Genomic DNA, 21240 nt, shown 5'->3' with positions numbered 1-21240 from the left:
TGATGTGTATAGTTGTTGTAACCACAGGGCTGATCTATAAAAAGAGATCAGCCCTGTGGTCTGTAAATGCTAAAGAAATTAAAAAGCATTGATGTGTATAGTTTTTGTAACTACAGGGGCATCTATAAAATATACCTTGGTCTTAGCATGACTAAAGGTTAAATAAAAAATAAAAAATACAACAACAAATCAGTGTCCTCAGTCCTGGTACCTTCAGTCTGGCGTCAGACCCTATCAACAGATATAAGAACATTCCAGAACATTCAGTATCAAGTCAAGTGACCATCGACCCATACACAAATAAAGTGTCACAATTAAGATCAGTGGAAATCATGTCTATTACAGACAGGGAACACATAGAAATAAGCTAAGCATTGTGTTAATTACTCTTAACTGAATATAAACTGCATTCATCTTAAATGTCCCCAATACAGCTTGTTTTTGTTTTCTGTTGCAAAACCTTCCACTATGGTGTGCACTAATGAATATGACCCTGAATTAAATCTCCACATGATAAAATTGTCTTCCTGTGAGGTTGAATCCAAATCAGATCCCTCGACCTGAGGTCAAGTTTATTACTATGACAAAGACAAACTGTGTGACTGTCACCTGTCTTTGTGATTGTCTCCACTCCCCTCCAGGTGTCGCCCTTTGTCTGTTACCAGTTATCCCGTGTATTTATACCGGTGTTCTGTTTGTCTGTTACCAGTTCTTTTTGTTTCTCCAAGCCTACCAGTGGTTTTCTCTCTGCCACTATTGTTCCTGTTTTCACCTTTCTGCCCGCCCTGACTGCACCTTTGCCCCACTACTCTGGATTATCGACCCCTGCCTGCCTTGACCTGTCGTTTGCCTGCCCTTGTTGCTGAAATAAACATTGTTACTTCGACAGTCTGCATTTGGGTCTTACCTGAAACGTGATAGCGACAGCTAAAAGGGGTAGCTTAGTGAGCTCATGGTCGAATGTGAGCTAGCTAGCTAGCATTTGCGTCTGCTCATTTATACAGCTAGCTAACAAACAACGTAAATGTGAAATTAAATGGGGTAACTAGTATATACGATGGAAGTGTGTTAAACACAGCGGATAATATATACGGAAAGCGTTCTAAAGAGGTACAATGTTTTGGTCATGTTGACTAGCTGTTCTTGTTGAAGTATTGAAATTCTCACAAAATAATGTTAACGTTCTCGGAACTATTTGAGAACAATCCCAATGGCAAACCATTCAGAGAACGTTCCTAGAACGTGAACAAACATTTAATTAAATATAATCATGTTTTAACTTTTAGGAAACGTTCTGTTACAGTAATGAAATACCAAGAAAACTGTTATTTTGTCAAGTTCCTTAAATACGCGGAGAATGTTCCAAAGCCAATCAACTATACTGCACCATTCCCAGAACGTTGTTGAAAGTTTGAATGCAAAATAACCATAAAACGACCACGCTCTTAGAAACATATGGTTCTCAGAACATTGTTTTACCTTGGAAATGTCCATTGTTATCCACACGGATTCCAGGATGGTAAGAGGTAACAGAAAGGATGGTAAGAGGTAACAGAAAGCGTTGTAATCCAGGTGAGGTGTAACAGGTTCCAATAGATCAAATGTATTTATAAAGCCCTTTTTACATCAGCCGATGTTAAAGTGCTGTACAGACACCAAGCCTAAAACCCCAAACAGCAAGCAATGCAGATAGATGTAGAAGCACGGTATCCAAGTGATATAGATGGCAAAAAGGGCAAATCCCAAAGTGAAAAAAAATAGCATAAAATAGCAGTTTGTCAAAGTAAAAGTTGTCTGACTCTAGCTAATGTTACCTGACCATCAATCCAGCTAGCTAGCCTTCACCAGGCTAGTTAAGGGCCATGGGCCACCAACAAGTAACTTTAGTTAGACAGGGATCTTATATTAAAAGCCACCAAGCTTTGAGCTAAAGCTAGCAAGAAGAAGAAAAAACAAGAAACACAACTTTTGTCAGTTGAAAGATAATGCTGGGCTTACCTGTGATGTTGTACAAAACCATTTAAGTCAATCATTAATTTTGTGGAAATCCGTGTCAATGGTCTTTCATAGATAAACTGACTTGCTAAGTCATTTGACTAAGTTTCTGATAAAGGCTGTGTTTAGTTCATTTGTAACCATCTACAAACATACTCCACGTGTGAGCTTATTACTTCCTGTTTATGACCTGTTGCTACAGTGGTTTACTTCTGTCTGCAATGCTGGATGGGCTGATGGTGAAACGGGGAGTAAGAAACTATATATATATATTTGATCCGAGTTCCGTAGCGATTAGCAAAGGTACTCTGACTGTCACCAAAGTGCTGCGAACTTGCTTTCATGTCGGGGGTTGTTGTTGGACGGCCCACGTGTCCCAGAGCCTGTGGGCTGTGCCAGAGACCGGGGGGAACGTGAGGTGTGCTCACTCAATTCATTTATTTTTATTTTTAAAGGAGCTAAACATCTCAATTCATATAAAAGGAGACACACGTTGCTGTTCAGAAGTTGGAACTAGAGGTACATTTCCACTGTTGAACCGCAATGACAAACATTTTGTGACAATTGCCTTCGTTTATGGCACTAATTGTTTTCTTGGTCTGTTATCTTTACAGGACCACACTATTCCCTTAAAGCCTGTAAGATACATATCGAATGTAAACAATAGAGCAACCGCATCACTGGTAAATGGCACTTGAGAGTGCTCGAGTAACAACACACAGATGAACACACAACACACAGAGCCCGAGTTCGAAAATTTCCATGTAAATCGCAGAGAACATACACATTCAAACTGACATAATGGTAGTCTACAATCAAACCAATTTATTCCAAATTCAAATGTCTTGAGATTGTAGTTTGTTCTTTTTCACTTTCATCAAATGGGATAAACAGTTTATAAACGGTTCATTCTGATCATCACTGAACTACATCACTAGACACAGGTTTCTTCATTAAAAGCAAAAAAAATTACCAGGCAAGTTAATTAAGAAAAAAAAATCTTATTTACAATGATGACTTCTCTCCTGTGTGTAAAGGCTTCTCTCCTGTGTGTAAAGGCTTCTCTACCGTGTGTAAAGGCTTCTCTACCGTGTGTAAAGGCTTCTCTACCGTGTGTAAAGGCTTCTCTACCGTGTGTAAAGGCTTCTCTACTGTGTGTGTTCTGTTATGTGATTTCAGGTAATCTAACCTGTTAAAACTCTTTCCGCACAGGGAGCAGTGGTAAGGCTTCTCTCCAGTGTGTATTCTCTTATGCTTTTTCAGACAACTTGATTGAGAAAAACTCTTTCCACAAACGGAGCAATGATAAGGCTTCTCCCCAGTGTGCGTTCTTGTGTGGGATTTCAGGTGGGATGACTGGGTAAAACTCTTTCCGCACAGGGAGCAGAGGAAAAGCTTCTCTCCAGGTTTTTCTCCTGTATGTATTTTTTCATGCTCTTTCAGGTACTTTGCTAAGGAAAATCTCTTTCCACACTGGGAGCAATGGTAAGGCTTTTCTTCTGTGTGCGTCCTTTCATGCTGTTTTAGGATCCCTACCTTGGTAAACCGCTTTTCACACTGAGAGCAGTGGAAAGGTTTTTCTCCTGTGTGTACTATTTTATGTTCTTTCAGGTGTGCTAACCGGGTGAAAGCCTTTTCACACTGAGAGCATTGGTAAGGCTTCTCGCCTGTGTGTATTATTTGATGTTGTTTTAGATTCTGTAACCAGGTAAAACACTGTCCACACTGGGAGCATTTGTGAGGCTTCTCTCCTGTATGTATCCTCTCATGTTTCTTTAGGTCCCCTAACTGGTTAAAGCGCTTTCCACAGTAGGAACAGTGGTGTCGTCTTGCTGGTTCGGACGTCTCTGGCTCTGGTTCCTCTGAGTCTGGTCTCTCTCCTGCCAAAGACAGAGTGTTTATTTAAAGTAGAACTGACAGCATTTCAACTCATTTGCAGATATGAAACAAACAGACAATCATAATCAGTCAAAATTATAAAATTCCCAGCTTATGCTACAAAACCAACTTTATGAGAGGTTTTTAAAAATAGGTTATTTTGACTCAACATTCCATGACGTACACTAAGGCATTGTCGGCAGAATAGATGGATACAGTTCAATGCATGAATAATATAATTCACCAATACATTTCTTAGTAGTCAAAAAAATATTGCTCTCAGGTTGTAAATCCCAGCTGGCCTGATACACTGTTTGCTGCCTCCATTCAGGATGCACTGTTTCAGCTTCAATGACTCAGTATTTTGGACAAAAACCAGACGAATGTAACTAAGTCTGGGAATGTCAATACAATCAGACGAGCAAAAGGGCAATGATCACAAGTCAGTCATAATGTGGCTAATAGGCTAGCGTATCTATTTATGTAGCTAAAAACACGGAGCGTAACGCTAGCTAGCTAACAGGAGCTAAAAACACGGAGCTTAACGCTAGCTAGCTAACAGGAGGATGTCATGTGATGTCATTGGAGGACTTGGGTGAGTGACTGACTTTCCCCCCCCCTCGTATAGTTTTTGGGTGGCTACAGAGCTAGAGATGCAGGTGTCATTTGGTTAGCTAGCAAGAACGACTGTTATCCAGTTAGCATATATCTCTTGGGTTCGCAAATTCACTCTGGCTATTTACTCCAATTTCAGAGCACTCTCGTCTGAGTGTACCAGAGCGCTGAATAACTGATGAATTTACGAACGTGAAACACCCGTTGAATGAATATATATATATATATATATTTTGTGTAATTTATTTATTTATTTAACCTTTATTTAACTAGGCAAGTCAGGTAAGAACAAATTCTTATTTACAATGACGGCCTACACCGGCCAAACCGAGGACGAGGACGACGCTGGGCCGACGCTGGGCGCCGCCCTATTGGACTCCCAATCTCGCCGGTGTCAGTAAATGTTGTTAAAAGTTACACTGGGGTTGATATCCTTGACCAGTTTTTTTACTGCAGTTCTTCACCCCCTTGATTGCTGAATCATTAACCCATATTTTTAACCTGACGATGATTTCTGGTACTATCCCAAGATTTGGGAGGTGGCCCATGTATCAATTATTATCTGGAATAGCCTGCCATAGAACCTGAGGGGGGCTGAAACTTCAGACATTTAAAAGAGATCTTAAAAACATATTTTTAGCTTTGCTTTTCCTCAGGGTGCTTTTCAGTTTGTGTCATTCTTCTTTTTTTTTTTTTTTTACTTCTGTAGTAAATGTTTCAGCTTTTATCATTCATTTGTTTTTTTCCCCTGTAAAGCACATTGCGTTGCATTCCATGTCTGAAATGTTCTGTATAAATAAAGCTTGATTTGATCAAAACCCTTTCCATGTTTGACCCATAGAAATAGAACGAATAGAACAGACATTCCTATTCAAGTCAATGATGTCATAATGGGTAAACTGGCAGCCATTGCAAGTGTACCAATTGAAGGTAGTAAAAGCAGGAAGTTTCCCTACAATCTGTGCTGTGATTTGTTGAGTTAAATTGCATGATTTGTTGAGCCTTCCACTCTCCGCACGTAAAGCCAGGGCACGCCTGCTCCCCTCCCCCGGCTAAAGCGTCACAATACCAGGCAGCTGCTGTTAGTGTACCCATGAGTTGACCAGTGAAATTGCCATGTTTGGAGGTTCCGAGTCCCTTCTATTCATTCTATTTTGATGTTTTGACCGGTCTGTCTCTGACTCCCTGGCTGTGACTGAGATGCTCCATCAAGAATGTTCCTCGGCTGACCATCCAAAATGCAAACTGTTCAACAACCCTGATCCATGATGTCATTCATGAATTCTACATTTTCTGTAATTGTATTTATTGATATATTTTGTCTTCTGGAATTTCCTGATGTATACGCAATTCAACCTTTGAGGATCAAACAGCCCCCCCTCTCTCTCTCTCCCACCAGAGAGGAAGAGGGGGGAAGTTGGCCCGGTTTTATGACTTAACGACGGGTCGTAAACTTTCTGTCTCTTGCTCTGCAGTATGGAGAAGTTGAAAAAATCCTTTGTTACAATTGAGAGAGATTTTGCCAAAACTTCAACATCAAAACACTAAACATTGGAACGTCAGTTTCGGAATCCAAACAATTGGAATGGTAGGCGAGGATCTAAACAATAAATCCTGTCAAACGTGTATTTTGTGATATCATTAAGGATGGTATTACTAAATGACTATCTCTGAAAATGTACGCATTCGAGGTGTCAGGTTTGCATCTAAATGTTGTAAAACTTTTTATAAATATGAAACTATTTGTGAAAAGATAGAAATGTGATTTTAGCCTTCTAAAATGAGAACTGTTTTTTTTTTTTGCTAAACTTGTGGCAGTCAGTGGCCACGCCCCAAATGAGGTCAGAATTCGTGTCATCATGATGGAACGCCCCTTTTTACAGAGTGCTTAAAAGGACTCCCTGAAGAATTAACATATCAGACCAGAGAACATGACGACCACGTTGAAATGGTTGGAATTTAAATGAGAGCAGACAGCATGGAGAAGTGGCTACACGGCTGACAAATGGTTCTAAAACTACAAGACCAGATTTTTTTTTAAACTTCTTTAAATTTATTTTTTACTTTATTTAACTAGGCAAGTTAGTTCACTTCTTTGGGGTAGGGGGCAGTATTTTCACGTCCGGATGAAAAGCGTGCCCAGAGTAAACTGCCTGCTACTCATGCCCAGATCCTAGGATATGCATAGTATTAGTAGATTTAGATAGAAAACAGTCTGAAGTTTCTAAAACTGTTTGAATGATGTCTGTGAGCATAACAGAACTCATATGGCAGGCAAAAACCTGAGAAAAAATCCAACCAGGAAGTGGGAAATCTGAGGTTTGTAGGTTTTCAACTCTTTGCTTATCCAAGATACAGTGGAAATTGGGTCATGTTGCACTTCCTAAGGCTTCCACTAGATGTCAACAGTCTATAGAACCTTGTTTGATGCTTCTACTGTGAAGTGGGGGCAAATGAGAGGCGATTGAATAAGGTCTCTCCCAGAGTGCCACGAGCTGACCATGCGCTGACCATGCGCGTTCATGTGAGAGTTAGCTGCGTTCCATCACATTTCTGAAGACAAAGGAATTCTCTGGTTGGAACATTATTGAAGATTTATGTTAAAAACATCCTAAAAATTGATTATATACATCGTTTGACATGTTTCTACAGACTAACGGAACTTTTTGGACTTTTCGTCTGTATTTTCCGCTGGACTTGCACGCGCGTCGTGAGTTTAGATTGTGTACTGAACGCGCGAACAACAAGGAGGAATTTGGACATAAATGATGGACATTATCGAACAAAACAAACATTTATTGTCGAACTGGGATTCCTGGGAGTGCATTCTGATGAAGATCATCAAAGGTAAGTGAATATTTATAATGCTATTTCTGACTTATGTTGACTCCAACATGGCGCATATCTCTTTGGGTTGATTTGGGTTTGATTTTCATCAACATTTATGATGACAATTTCTGTAAATTGATGTGGCTCTGCAAAAACACCGGATGTTTTGGAACTACTGAACATAACGCGCCAATGTAAACGGAGATTTTTGGATATAAATATGAACTTTACCGAACAAAACATACATGTATTGTGTAACATGAAGTCCTATGAGTGTCATCTGATGAAAATCATCAAAGGTTAGTGATTAATTTTATCTATATTTCTGCTTTTTGTGACTCCTCTCTTTGGCTGGAAAAATGGCTGTGTTTTTCTGTGAAAAGGCACTCACCTAACATAATCGTTTGGTTTGCTCGTCGTAAAGCCTATTTGAAATCGAACACTGTGGCTGGATTTACAACAAGTGTATCTTTAAAATGGTGTAAAATAGATGTATGTTTGAGGAATTTTAATTATGGGATTTCTGTTGTTTTGAATTTGGCGCCCTGCAGTTTCACTGGCTGTTGACGAGGTGAGACGCTACCGTCCCACATACCCTAGAGAGGTTTAGAACAAATTCTTATTTACAATGACAGCTTAACCCGGACAAACCCGGACGACGCTGGGCCAATTGCACGCCGCCCTATGGGACTCCCAATCACGGCCGGATTAAGCACATTAATCCGCTTTACAAGGGGTGTAGAGCCTAACTGGCATATATAAGCAGCGCGTGATTTTCATGTTTGGGGACTATAGCTACTGAAACAGATGTCGTTTTGCTATGTTTTTGGGGAAGAACATTGTTTGCATCCATGAGCTAGCTAGCTTTTTTTAATGACCAGCACTGTAGGTGCGCGAGACAACTTTACCAGCATCATAACATACGTATCGATGAAACGTTGTGACACATGAAATTCGAGTGATAGTGTAATAAATGTGTAATAACTACGTAAAAAAATGCTGGACGCGTTAAATTATTATGTGACGTGCAGTCATATTCAGGTCCTGATTGGCCAACAAGCTTATTTGACACGTCAAATTGTGTAATTTGATGACAAATAGAGTTAAATAGTATCTTTTTTGACATGCAAGGACCCAAACGGCGTTCCATTGAAATCCTGGTTGAGAATTAAACGACTGAACAAATGAACAACGAAACAGCACATCTAGTAAGTGAAAAAAAAAGGTTTTTACTATGTTTTACTGGTAACGGGGACATACGTAAATGGCAACAAAATAACTTTTTGGTCAGTGTGGTGTGTGTGTGTAACCTTTATTTAACTAGGCAAGTCAGTTAAGAACAAATTCTTATTTAAAATGACGGCCTACCCCGGCCAAACCCGGACGATGTGGGCCAATTGTGCACCGCCCTATGGGACTCTCAATCAAGGCCGGATGTGATACAGCCTGGATTCGAACCAGGGACTGTAGTGACTCCTCTTGCACTGAGAAGCAGTGCCTTAGACTGCTGAGTCCATGTGTGTGTGTTAACTATTTAACAGTACTAGAATGATAAAAAGGCCGCTAAAATTTTCAATATAGGTTATCGTATCGTTTTTTGGGGCAAGGAAAATATCGGATATCGGCCAAAAATGTCATATCGGTGCATCACTACTACACGCTGGCAAATCAAGGCAAAAGTAAAAATCTCTGGATTAACTAGCTAATTTTAGCTAGATTTAGCAATGAATAAACTGCCTAAATGTCTTTAAATTGACAATTCTGTGACACAATAGATGTTTGCAAAGGTGTCAGCTAGAGACGACCCTTACAAAAAAATATTGCAGTTTTGAAACTGTAGTAAAAGTGCAGTTATACTGCACTGTAACTGCTGTTACACTGCAAAATTACTGCAGTATAAAAACATGTTTTCGATGCAGTATTTGCAGCATACTACCTGCCCTCCAGAACACCTACAGCACCCGATGTCACAGGAAGGCAAAAAAGATCATCAAGGACAACAACCACCCGAGCCACTGCCTGTTCTCCCCACTACCATCCAGAAGGCGAAGTCAGTACAGGTGCATCAAAGCTGGGACCGAGAGACTGAAAAACCGCCTCTATCTCAAGGCCATCAGAATATTAAACAGCCATCACTAACACAGAGAGGCTGGTGCCTGCATACAGACTTGAAATCATTGGCCACTGTTATAAATGTCACACTAGTCACTTTAATAATTCCACTTTCAATGTTTACATATCTTGCATTACTCATCTCATATGTATATACTGTATTCTATACTGTCTATTGCATCTTAGCCTATGCGCTCTGACATCGATGTGCAGGATCTTGCAGGGATTTCTAGTCTTGCATAATGTCGATTAGCATTTTCGAATGAGAGTAAATAAAGCTGAATATATTGATAAAAGTCACCTTGTCCGAGATAACGTTAAACTGTCATCAAAACGTCACGCCTGGGTAAGTCTACACAACACACAGCCCTTATTTTAAGCATTTCTAAAATTCCATATGGGAAAAATGTATGGCGGATCACTGTTTGATCGCTAGGTTTTATGGGTAACATGACACCTCCACTGTGGGGCCCTATACTTATCGTGGACATCGCCATTGTATGCACTGAGTCTCGTTAGTAGAAATGCCACGCAGCCATGTTAGAAGTTTGAAAACGGAAATGTGTGTTGTAATTTACACGTCAGTTAGGCCGATAGCTCGTTTAAAAAAAGTTGTCAGCAAACACTCTATAGTTTTAGAACCTGCTTAAACTATTATTCTTATCATTTGGATGGTCAGTCCTTGTATTCATAGCTATTTTATGGAATTTGAGTTGTTACATATCGGTGTCTCCAGCACCCAACCTTTAACTGTTCACCAAAACGAGTGTCATGGCGGCCATTTTGTTATTGTTTGAATCACGGATTGCCACTTCGAAAATCCACTTCAGTTCAACAACTGGCTGAGTTCGTGCTCCTGTTTTTAAGATAGTAACGTTACTCACTGGTGTCAATCAGATCTCCAGTCTCATACTCTTCTTCCTCGTCCTCCTCTTTCATTGTGACAGTAACCTCTTCCTCATCTTTCACTCTGGAAGCTTCTTCATCGCCTTTCACTGTGACATCCTTCTCTTCCTCCTCTTCTTTCACGACAACATTAAGCCACATACCCTGTTTCTCAGTCCAGCAGACATCCTCTTCTTTTGAATGGGGAGAGTATTTTAGTGAGCTCATGGTCCGGAATGTTATTATAAGATAGCCAACTTAGATAGTTAGCATAAGCGACTAGCCTAATGCTAATTTAACCAGTTACGTACAATATGAAGCGGGGGATGGGTAACTAGTAGACACGACAGACGTCTGTTAAAACACAGTGATTAATATACACCGAAAACGTCTAAATAGCTCCAATGTTTAAGCTTTGTTGGTTAGCAAGCTATCTAGGTGACTGATTAGTTGTCGTTGTAGAAGAGGTGTCCCGTCCACTAGATTATACGTCACACTTTGGCAGCTTCGCCTGTAAAACTCATATCGCCATCTGCTGACTGGAGTAGATAATGCAGTTTACGGCTTTTTTTTTTCTTTCAGGAAATACGTTTATTTTAATTTATTTAATTTGCGTTTACACAGGCAGCCCAATTCTGCATTTTTACCCCCACTAATTGGTATTTTGATCTTTTCAAATCAGATAATTTTCAGATCAAAATTCCAATGAGTGAAAAAAAGTCTGAACGCAGCCAACTTCTTCTACATGGTGTAACAATACATTATGTAGATGTATAGTTCAGGTCAAAAGTTTGGACACACCTACTCATTCAAGGGTTTTTCTTTATTTTTACTGTTTTCTACATTTTAGAGTAATAGTGAAGACATCAAAACTATGAAATAACACATGGAATCATGTAGTAACCAAAAAAGTGTATATCAAAATATATTTTAGATTCTTCAAAGTAGCCACCCTTTGCCTTAATGACAGTTTTGCACACTCTTGGCATTCTCTCAACCAGCTTCATGGGGAATTATTTTTCCAAGAGTCTTGCAGGAGTTCCCACATATGCTGAGCACTTGTTGGCTGCTTGTCCTATACTCTGCGGTCCAACTTATCCCAAACTATCTCATTTGGGTTGAAGTCGGGTGATTGTGGAGGCCAGGTCATCTGATGCAGCATTCCAACACTCTCCTTCTTGGTCAAATAGCCCTTACACAGCATGGAGGTGTGTTATTGGTCATTGTCCTGTTGAAAAACAAATGATAGTCCCACTAGGCTCAAACCAGATGGGATGGCGTATCACTGCAGAATGCTGAGGTAGCAATGCTGGTTAAGTGTGCCTTGAATTCTAAATAAATCACTGACAGTGTCACCTGCAAAGCACGCCCACACCATCACACCTCCTCCATGCTTCACAGTGGGAACCACACATGCGGAGATCATCCGTTTACCTACTATAAGTCTCACAAAGACACGACTGTTGGAACCAAAAATCTCAAATTTGGACTCATCAGACCAAAGGACAGATTTCCACTGGTCTAATGTCAAGTACTCATGTTTCTTCGCCCAAGCAAGTCTCTTCATCTTATTGGTATCCTTTAGTCGTGTTTTTTTTGCAGCAATTCGACCATGAAGGACTGATTCACGCAGTCTCCTCTGAACAGTTGATGTTAAGATGTGTCTGTATCTTGAACTCTGTGAAGCATTTATTTGGGCTGCAAATGCTGAGGCTGGTAACTCTTATGAACTTATACTCTGCAACAGAGGTAACTCTGGGTCCTTTCCTGTGGCAGTCCTCATGAGAGCCAGTTTCATCATAGAGCTTGATGGTTTTTGCGACTCCACTTGAAAAAACGTTCAAAGTTCTTGACATTTTCCGGATTGCCTTACCTTCATGTCTTAAAGTAAGGCTGGACTGTCGTTTCTCTTGCTAATTTGAGTTGTTCTTGCCATTATATGGACTTGGTCTTTTACCAAATAGGGCTATCTTCTGTATTTTTTTTTTTTTAAATGTTCACCTTTATTTAACCAGGTAGGCAAGTTGAGAACAAGTTCTCATTTACAATTGCGACCTGGCCAAGATAAAGCAAAGCAGTTCGACAAATACAACAACACAGAGTTACACATGGAATAAACAAACATAAAGTCAATAATACAGTAGAAAAATAAGTCTATATACAATGTGAGCAAGTGAGGTGAGATAAGGGAGGTGAAGGCAAAAAAAAGGCCATGGTGGCGAAGTAAATACAATATAGCAAGTAAAACACTGGAATGGTAGATTTGCAGTGGAAGAATGTAGAGATAGAAATAATGGGGTGCAAAGGAGCAAAATAAATAAATAAATACAGTAGGGAAAGAGGTAGTTGTTTGGGCTAAATTATAGATGGGCTATGTACAGGTGCAGTAATCTGTGAGCTGCTCTGACAGCTGGTGCTTAAAGCTAGTGAGGGAGATAAGTGTTTCCAGTTTCAGAGATTTTTGTAGTTCGTTCCAATCATTGGCAGCAGAGAACTGGAAGGAGAGACGGCCAAAGGAAGAATTGGTTTTGGGGGTGACCAGAGAGATATACCTGCTGGAGCGTGTGCTACAGGTGGGTGATGCTATGGTCACCAGCGAGCTGAGATAAGGGGGGACTTTACCTAGCAGGGTCTTGTAGATGACCTGGAGCCAGTGGGTTTGGCGACGAGTATGAAGCGAGGGCCAGCCAACGAGAGCGTACAGGTCGCAGTGGTGGGTAGTATATGGGGCTTTGGTGACAAAACGGATGGCACTGTGATAGACTGCATCCAATTTATTGAATAGGGTATTGGAGGCTATTTTGTAAATGACATCACCGAAGTCGAGGGTTGGTAGGATGGTCAGTTTTACAAGGGTATGTTTGGCAGCACGAGTGAAGGATGCTTTGTTGCGGAATAGGAAGCCAATTCTAGATTTAACTTTGGATTGGAGATGTTTGGTGTGATTCTAGAAGAAGAGTTTACAGTCTAACCAGACAGCTAGGTATTTGTAGTTGTCCACATATTCTAAGTCAGAGCCCACCCCTACCTAGAGCCCACCCCTACCTTGTCACAACACAACTGATTGTCTCAAATGCATTAAGAAGGAAAGAAATTCCACAAATTAACTTTTAACAAGGCACACCTTTTAATTGAAATGCATTCCAGGTGACTACGTCATGAAGCTTGTTGAGAGAATGCCAAGAGTGTGCAGGGCTGTAATCAAGGCAAAGGGTGGCTATTAAGAATCTCAAATCTAAAATATATTTTGATATGTTTAACACTTTTTTGGTTACTATGTGTTATTTCATAGTTTTGATATCTTCACTATTATTCTACAATGTAGAAAATAGTACAAATAAAGAAAAACCCTTGAATGAGTAGATGGGTCCAATTTTTTGACTGGTACTGTATATAATGAACAGACTAGGTCTATACTGCTCCTACATGGTGTAACAATACATCATGTAGATGTATATAATGAACAGACTAGGTCTATACTGCTCCTGCATGGTGTAACAATACATCATGTAGATGTATATAATGAACAGACTAGGTCTATACTGCTCCTACATGGTGTAACAATACATCATGTAGATGTATATAATGAACAGACTAGGTCTATACTGCTCCTACATGGTGTAACAATACATCATGTAGATGTATATAATGAACAGACTAGGTCTATGCTGCTCCTACATGGTGTAACAATACATCATGTATATATATATATATATATATATATATATATATATATATATATATATATATAAAGAACGTCCACTAGTGGCATTCCACATACTATTCAGACAAAAATGTACTGGATTAATCCAATCTTTTTTACAAATCCGCACAGGTTCTCTCTGACATGGTAGAATGATACTGATGGAAACATTCATGAGGTAGTAAATGTTTTTAATAATACTGATAGAAATATTCATGAGGTAGTAAATGTTTTTAATAATACTGATAGAAATATTCATGAGGTAGTAAATGTTTTTAATAATACTGATAGAAATATTCATGAGGTAGTAAATGTTTTTAATAATACTGATAGAAATATTCATGAGGTAGTAAATGTTTTTAATAATACTGATAGAAATATTCATGAGGTAGTAAATGTTTTTAATAATACTGATAGAAATATTCATGAGGTAGTAAATGTTTTTAATAATACTGATAGAAATATTCATGAGGTAGTAAATGTTTTTAATAATACTGATAGAAATATTCACGAGGTAGTAAATGTTTTTAATAATACTGATGGAAATATTCCCGAGGTAGTAAATGTTTTTAATGTGAACAACGTATCAATGTTATCCTCAGAACAACGCCATCACATTTTCATACACTTCTAGATTGATGACTAGTACACACATTAACTCAATTAAACAACTACATTCAAGAGGTTTTCAAGGTTAAAATTAACATTTTTAAATATCTTGTATTCAATCAAATCAATTATCAAAATAAATTACACAATTTAAAAGAGGGCTGAACATACTGATTTTGAGACTAACCTGGATAAATAAAGACCACATCGACACTAGAAGAGGTTTATCATTGAGACTAACCTGGATAAATAAAGACATCAACACTATAAGAGGTTTATCATTGAGACTAACCTGGATAAATAAAGACCACATCAACACTAGAAGAGGTTTATCATTGAGACTAACCTGGATAAATAAAGACCACATCAACACTAGAAGAGGTTTATCATTGAGACTAACCTGGATAAATAAAGACCACATCAACACTAGAAGTGGTTTATCATTGAGACTAACCTGGATAAATAAAGACCACATCAACACTAGAAGAGGTTTATCATTGAGACTAACCTGGATAAATAAAGACAACAGCAACACTAGAAGAGGTTTATCATTGAGACTAACAAGGATAAATAAAGACAACAGCAACACTAGAAGAGGTTTATCATTGAGACTAACCTGGATAAATAAAGACAACAGCAACACTAGAAGAGGTTTATCATTGAGACTAACTAGGGTATTAGAAATTCATCAAAACACAATCATGTTGAAGTAAAGATCCAACAGGGCCTAAAATGTACTTCTTTGGGTCCACCAGCGACTGTGGCAGGTAGATAAAAAAATAAAAAATACAAACCACTCAGATTTTTTACCAGGCCAAAATGGGCTAAAACTACACCAACAAAACACACAAAGACGGATGAACATGCTTTGTAATGTTTCTAAAAGAATACATGTATTATTAGTAAGAAGTAATGTGGTATATTGTTTAATTTAAAAAAATGTGACCTGAGTCCAATTAGTCATAGTTGTCACGGCCGTTGAAAGAAGAGGACCAAAGTGCAGCGTGGTGAGCGTACATTTCCTTTTATTATCGAATGTCGCCAATAAAACAAGAAACAAAATAAACGACCGTGAAGCTTACGAATCAGAGACAACGATAGACAGCTGTCCCTGATTGAGAACCATACCAGGCCAAAACATAGAAACACAAAATCATAGAAGTAAAGAACATAGAATGCCCACCCAAATCACACCCTGACCAAACCAAATAGAGACATAAAAAGCCTCTCTACGGTCAGGGCGTGACAATAGTGTTATTACTGATATACAGTGCATTCAGAATGTATTCAGACCCTTTCACTTTTCCCACATTTTGTTATGTTACAGCCTTGTTCTAAATTCAATAAAATGATCTGTTTAATAAAATTAGAAAACAGATATCACATGCAGCTAGGTCTGTAACAATGCTCCCTAAAAACACGACTTCCATGCGGAAGTGACTTTTCCGTAAGAGAGCATTTTCGCTATCCCTAACCCTTTTCCTAACCTTAACCTAATTATCGTAACCGGCAACATTAATTATCCCAACCTTCTGCATAAGTTCTCCAATCCTGGGGCCTCATTTCTAAAACGGACTTACGATACATGCTGATCTTAAGTACGACTTACGCAGAAAACCACGTATAAGTAGTTATTTATAAAACTTTACTTTGACGTGGAAATGATCTTATCTCTGCGCAAAGTCTAGACTTGACGTAAATTATTTTCCTGCTGGTTATGTAGGGGTATTGCAGTTTGGGACGCATATGCATCCAAGCCTGTGGTGAACTTTTCCTGTAGTGAGCATTAGCTTTATGAACAATTTGTGAGGAATTATAAATTAAAGGTGTGAAGAATTAATTGCCAGACGCAAGGTGTTTTGAATTAAAAACAGGATGCGATGTTCTATAAATAGTGTGTTAAATTAGACAAAAGTAACCATGGCTGTTCTTGCGTTATTGGAAGACATCGAAAACCGTGCTTTTAGAAGGGAGAGAGACCGGAATGACTTTTTTTGCGCATGATGATCCATGGCTTATCGCTATCGTCTTCCAAGAAATGTTCTAGATTCGTGCGCGAATTTAGCACTTACTCTGGAAAGGAAGACACGCTGTAATCATGCCATACCCTTATCTGTCCAAGTACTGTCCACTCTGGGATTCGTCGCTACTGGGACATTCTAGAGCGAAATGAGTGACAGGTCGGGGTATATCACAGCCATCATTCAGCCGCATTCTGCCACAAGTGATCGAGGCGGTTCTACACGTATTGTCCACGAGATATATTCGTTTCCCATACAGCCGACGAACAGGCAAAGCCGAGTTTGTCCGCTCATTTAATTTCCCAGGGGTCATAGGTGCAGTTGACTGCAAGCATATTGCCTTACGCGCACCGTCTGTAGATGAATATGTATATGTTAACAGGAAGAATTTCCATTAATTGAATGTTAAGATCTGCGATGCCCGTATGCAACTACTCAATGTATACTCCAAGTGGCCAGGGTTAACGCACGACTCATTCATTATGCGCCACAGCAGAGTAGGCCTGCGTCTAGAAGCTGGTGAGAGTGGAGTCGGTTGGCTTCTCGTGAGTTATTTTTTTCCCCCCCAGTGTATAATAGCCTATTAACCGTGCAAAAATAATGTAACACAACGGTTTTACCCTATTAGGTGACCGGGGCTATCCACTGAAAAGGTGGCTTCTCACTCCATTTGCCGATCCCCGAACAGCAGAGGAAATACACTTCAATTTGGCGCACGGCAGAACAAGGTCGGTTGTGGAGCACGTGGCCCTGCTGAAGAGCAGGTGACGTTGCCTTGGTGCATCAGGTGGAAAACTCCTCCATAAGCCAGAGAAGCTAACTTCATTTAATAAAAATACAAAACTTAAATGTAGTTTTAAAATGGGTCAACTTAAAGCAACATATACCAACATTTTATTGAAATTGCACACACAAAAGGTTCTGGCCAAATAGCTGAAAACAGTTTTTAATTTGGCCCTACGGTTACTGATATGTCCCCTTGAAGCTTGTTCGTTTTGGCATTGCAACAAAATGTGAACAGATTTCAAGGGTACATCTCAGTAACTGTAGTGCCCATTAGTAGTGCAAGTTTGTTTGACAAGAACATTGGGGTGCAATTTCAAACCTAAATATAAAATGTTGGCATGATGCAGTGAGGAGGCGGCAGCTCATACAGAGATTGGTGGTAAGAAACAGATTAACAGATAATATACAAAGCATAGGTTTTTTATTCATGTTGTGGAAAACGTTCAACAATTGCATTATTTAAATGAATCAAAATCCCTACGTATTCTTCCGAGTTCAGTCCACAATCTGCCCACCCATTGTGTTCAACTCGTTCTGGGTTTGCAGGACTGACGTGGAGGCAGACGTGGATTTCATTTGACCTTTATTTAACTAGGCAACTCGTTCTGGGTTTGCAGGACTGACGTGGAGGCAGGCAGGCGTGGATTTAATTTGACCTTTATTTAACTAGGCAAGTCATTTAAGAACAAATTCTTATTTTCAATGACGGCCTAGGAACTAACTGCCTTGTTCAGGGGCAGAAAGGGCAGACCTTTTTTCTTGCAACCTTCCGGTTACTGGTCCAACGCTCTAACCACTAGGCTACCTGCCACCCTTATGGACCGTCTACACTTGTGGCCAAACATTCCCCCTCACTCCTTGCACCTGCAACGCTTTGGAACCGGGGCCTCATGGACTTGGACGGACCCTCGACACCTGTGGCCTAACCTCCCCCCTCACTCCTGGCATCTGCTGATTTGGGAGCCTCACGCACTTTATCCCTAGGTGGAGGGCGCACGGGCTGCAACGCAGCTTCCCCCGTTTCTATGTAAATAAAATAATGAAATAAATCAGTGCATGTCTTGTATATTAAGTTACAGACAACCAAGTTTCACATTCTCTTCATTACTTACTGTGATCCAGTGATGCAGCCGTGAGGGTTTCGTGCGCCGACTTCACCGTTTCCGTGCACAATCAAGTCCCCAAGTGGAAGAAACCTATTGATTTGGTGACCACCTGACCTTTCCTCTAGCGGCACCATCAGGTAGAGTTATTTAAAGCTTTGAATGGGTCGATTGGGTTCTGGAGGTGTGGTTACAGCTATTGCGCAGGGTTGGTGTGGCCTGTGGTTGGTGCGGCCTGTGGTGGTGGGGACCAATGTGATATATTTCCATGGGGCCTAAAATCCCTGGCGGCGCCCCTGAGTCCACCTAATAATACGTGTTGCCTGTCTTTGATCTCTTCTACCATCGCCGTGATCTCGTCTTCCAAAAAGTTAGCTTTTTCTCTTTTGGTCCTTTTTGGACTATTCCTGACTAAACCGTCATTTGTACTAGCATTCTATACAGGGACATCGCTGATTGTAAGGCACGTTCTGGTGCCATCATTTTTTAAAGTTAATTTGAGATTTATAGATCACAAGGTGCTTAAATTACAAAATTGCCTTCTTAGAACCTGGGTAAGCAATATGTAACAGTATAACTTTAGTATGTCCCCTCGCCCCGACCTCGGGCGCGAACCAGGGACCCTCTGCACACATCAACAACAGTCACCCACGAAGCGTCGTTACCCATCGCTCCACAAAAGCCGCGGCCCTTGCAGAGCAAGGGGAAACCCTACTTCAGGTCTCAGAGCAAGTGACGTAACCGATTGAAATGCTATTAGCGCGCACCACCGCTAACTAGCTAGCCATTTCACATCCGTTACACTCACCCCCCTTTCAACCTCCTCCTTTTCCGCAGCAACCAGTGATCCGGGTCAACAGAATCAATGTAACAGTATAACTTTAGTACGTCCCCTCGCCCCGACCTCGGGTGTGAACCAGGGACCCTCTGCACACATCAACAACAGTCACCCACGAAGCGTCGTTACCCATCGCTCCACAAAAGCCGCGGCCCTTGCAGAGCAAGGTGCAACACTACTTCAGGTCTCAGAGCAAGTGACGTAACCGATTGAAATGCTATTAGCGCGCACCACCGCTAACTAGCTAGCCATTTCACATCCGTTACATGTTTTTTTATGAATCGATTGTAAGCACACCGTCAGAAAATTATCTTACGAATAAGTTCAAGTATAAATCTAAGATTCTTTATATAAATGAGGCCCCTGCTACGAAAAAGTGACTTCCAGTCGTAGCTCTATGGTGTTTTTATGGAGTCCAGTAACAGTACATAGATGTAGATGTATATATATAATGAACATCCACTAACACAGTTAAAAATAATGGCTAACACTGTCACAAAAATTCATTTTATTTTTCAGATAATATGTTGCATTAATCAAATCCTTTTAATTCTCTGACATGGTGGAATAATGCTAATGTGAACATTCATGTGGTGGTGAATGTTTTTCATGTCAACATCGTATCAATGTTATCAGAACAACGTCATCACATTTGTATACTCCGTTAACTTGATGACTAGTACACAAATGAACTTAATGACAAAATTCAACAGGTTTCAAGGTTAGAATCAAGAAATGCACATTCTACAAATCTACAGTGCCTTCGGAGAGTATTCAGACTCCTTGACCTTTTCCATGTTTTGTTACATTACAGCCTTATTCTAAAATTGATTTAAATAGTTTTTTCCCCTCATCAATCTACACACAATATCCCATAATGACAAAGCAAAAATGTTTTTAGATTATTTTTTGCTTATTCATAAAATAAAATAAACTGAAATATTACATTTACATAAGTATTCAGACCCTTTACTCAGTACTTTGTTGAAGCACCTTTGGCAGCAATTACAACCACAAGTCTTCTTGGGTATAATACTACAAGCTTGTCACACCTGTATTTAGGGAGTTTCTCCCATTCTTCTCTGCAGATCTTCTTAATCTTAAACTATGCCAGGTTGGATGGGGAGTGTCACTGCACAGCTATATTCAGGTCTCTTCTGAGATGTTCAATCGGGTTTAAGTCCGGCCTCTGGCTGGACCACTCAAGGACATTCAGAGACTTGTTCCGAAGCCACTCCTGCGTTGTCTTTGCTGTGTGCTTAGGGTCGTTGTCCTGTTGGAAGGTGAATCTTCACCCCAGTCTGAGGTCCTGAGCACTCTGGAGCAGGTTTTCATCAAGGATCTTTCTGTACTTTGCTCTGTTCATCTTTACCTCAATCCTGACTAGTCTCCCACTCCCTGCTGCTGAAAAACATCCCCACAGCATGATACTGCCACCACCATGCTTCACCATAAGGATGGTGCCAGGTTTCCTCCAAATGTGATGCTTGGCATTCAGGCCAAAGAGTTCAATCTTGGTTTCATCAGACCAGAGAATCTTGTTTCTCGTGGTCTGAGTCTTTAGGTGCAGTTTGGCAAACTCCATGCAGGATTTAATGTGCCTTTTACTGAGGAGTGGCTTCCGTCTGGCCACTCTACCATAAAGGTCTGATTGGTGGAGTGTTGTAGAGATGGTTGTCCTTCTAGAAGTTTCTCCCATCTCCACAGAGGAACTATAGAGCTCTGTCAGAGTGACCATCAGGTTCTTGGTCACCTCCCTGACCAAGGCCCTTCTCCCCCGATTGCCGAATTTGGCCGGGCGGCCAGCTCTAGAAAGAGTCTTGGTGGTTCCATACTTCTTCCATTGAAGAATGATGGACACTGTGT

General features: G+C 40.2%; 1 protein-coding gene across 1 annotated transcript; it reads right to left on the bottom strand.

Annotated features, from left to right (window-relative positions):
• Positions 1-2797: 2797 nt before the first annotated feature.
• On the bottom strand, positions 2798-10798 carry LOC120035963 (zinc finger protein 501-like). The gene is made up of 2 exons (XM_038982450.1): positions 10314-10798; positions 2798-3875 (listed from the first exon to the last, which is right to left on the bottom strand). The coding sequence occupies exons 1-2, from the start codon at positions 10540-10542 to the stop codon at positions 3001-3003; spliced, it is 1104 nt and encodes a 367-aa protein (XP_038838378.1). The 5' UTR covers positions 10543-10798; the 3' UTR covers positions 2798-3000.
• Between the last annotated feature and the right edge of the window lie 10442 nt (positions 10799-21240).

This window comes from Salvelinus namaycush, unplaced genomic scaffold, assembly GCF_016432855.1.
Source record: "Salvelinus namaycush isolate Seneca unplaced genomic scaffold, SaNama_1.0 Scaffold117, whole genome shotgun sequence".
NCBI lineage: Eukaryota > Metazoa > Chordata > Actinopteri > Salmoniformes > Salmonidae > Salvelinus > Salvelinus namaycush.
Note: the sequence above shows the minus strand (reverse complement) of the source record. Positions and strands in the feature narration are given on the sequence as shown.

Coding starts and splice junctions, on each gene's coding strand:
- LOC120035963 (XM_038982450.1), bottom strand. CDS start 10,542: ATGAGCTCACTAAAATACTCTCCCCATTCAAAAGAAGAGGATGTCTGC. Junction 3,876..10,313: donor TGGAGATCTGATTGACACCA/GTGAGTAACGTT, acceptor TGTCTTTGGCAG/GAGAGAGACCAGACTCAGAG.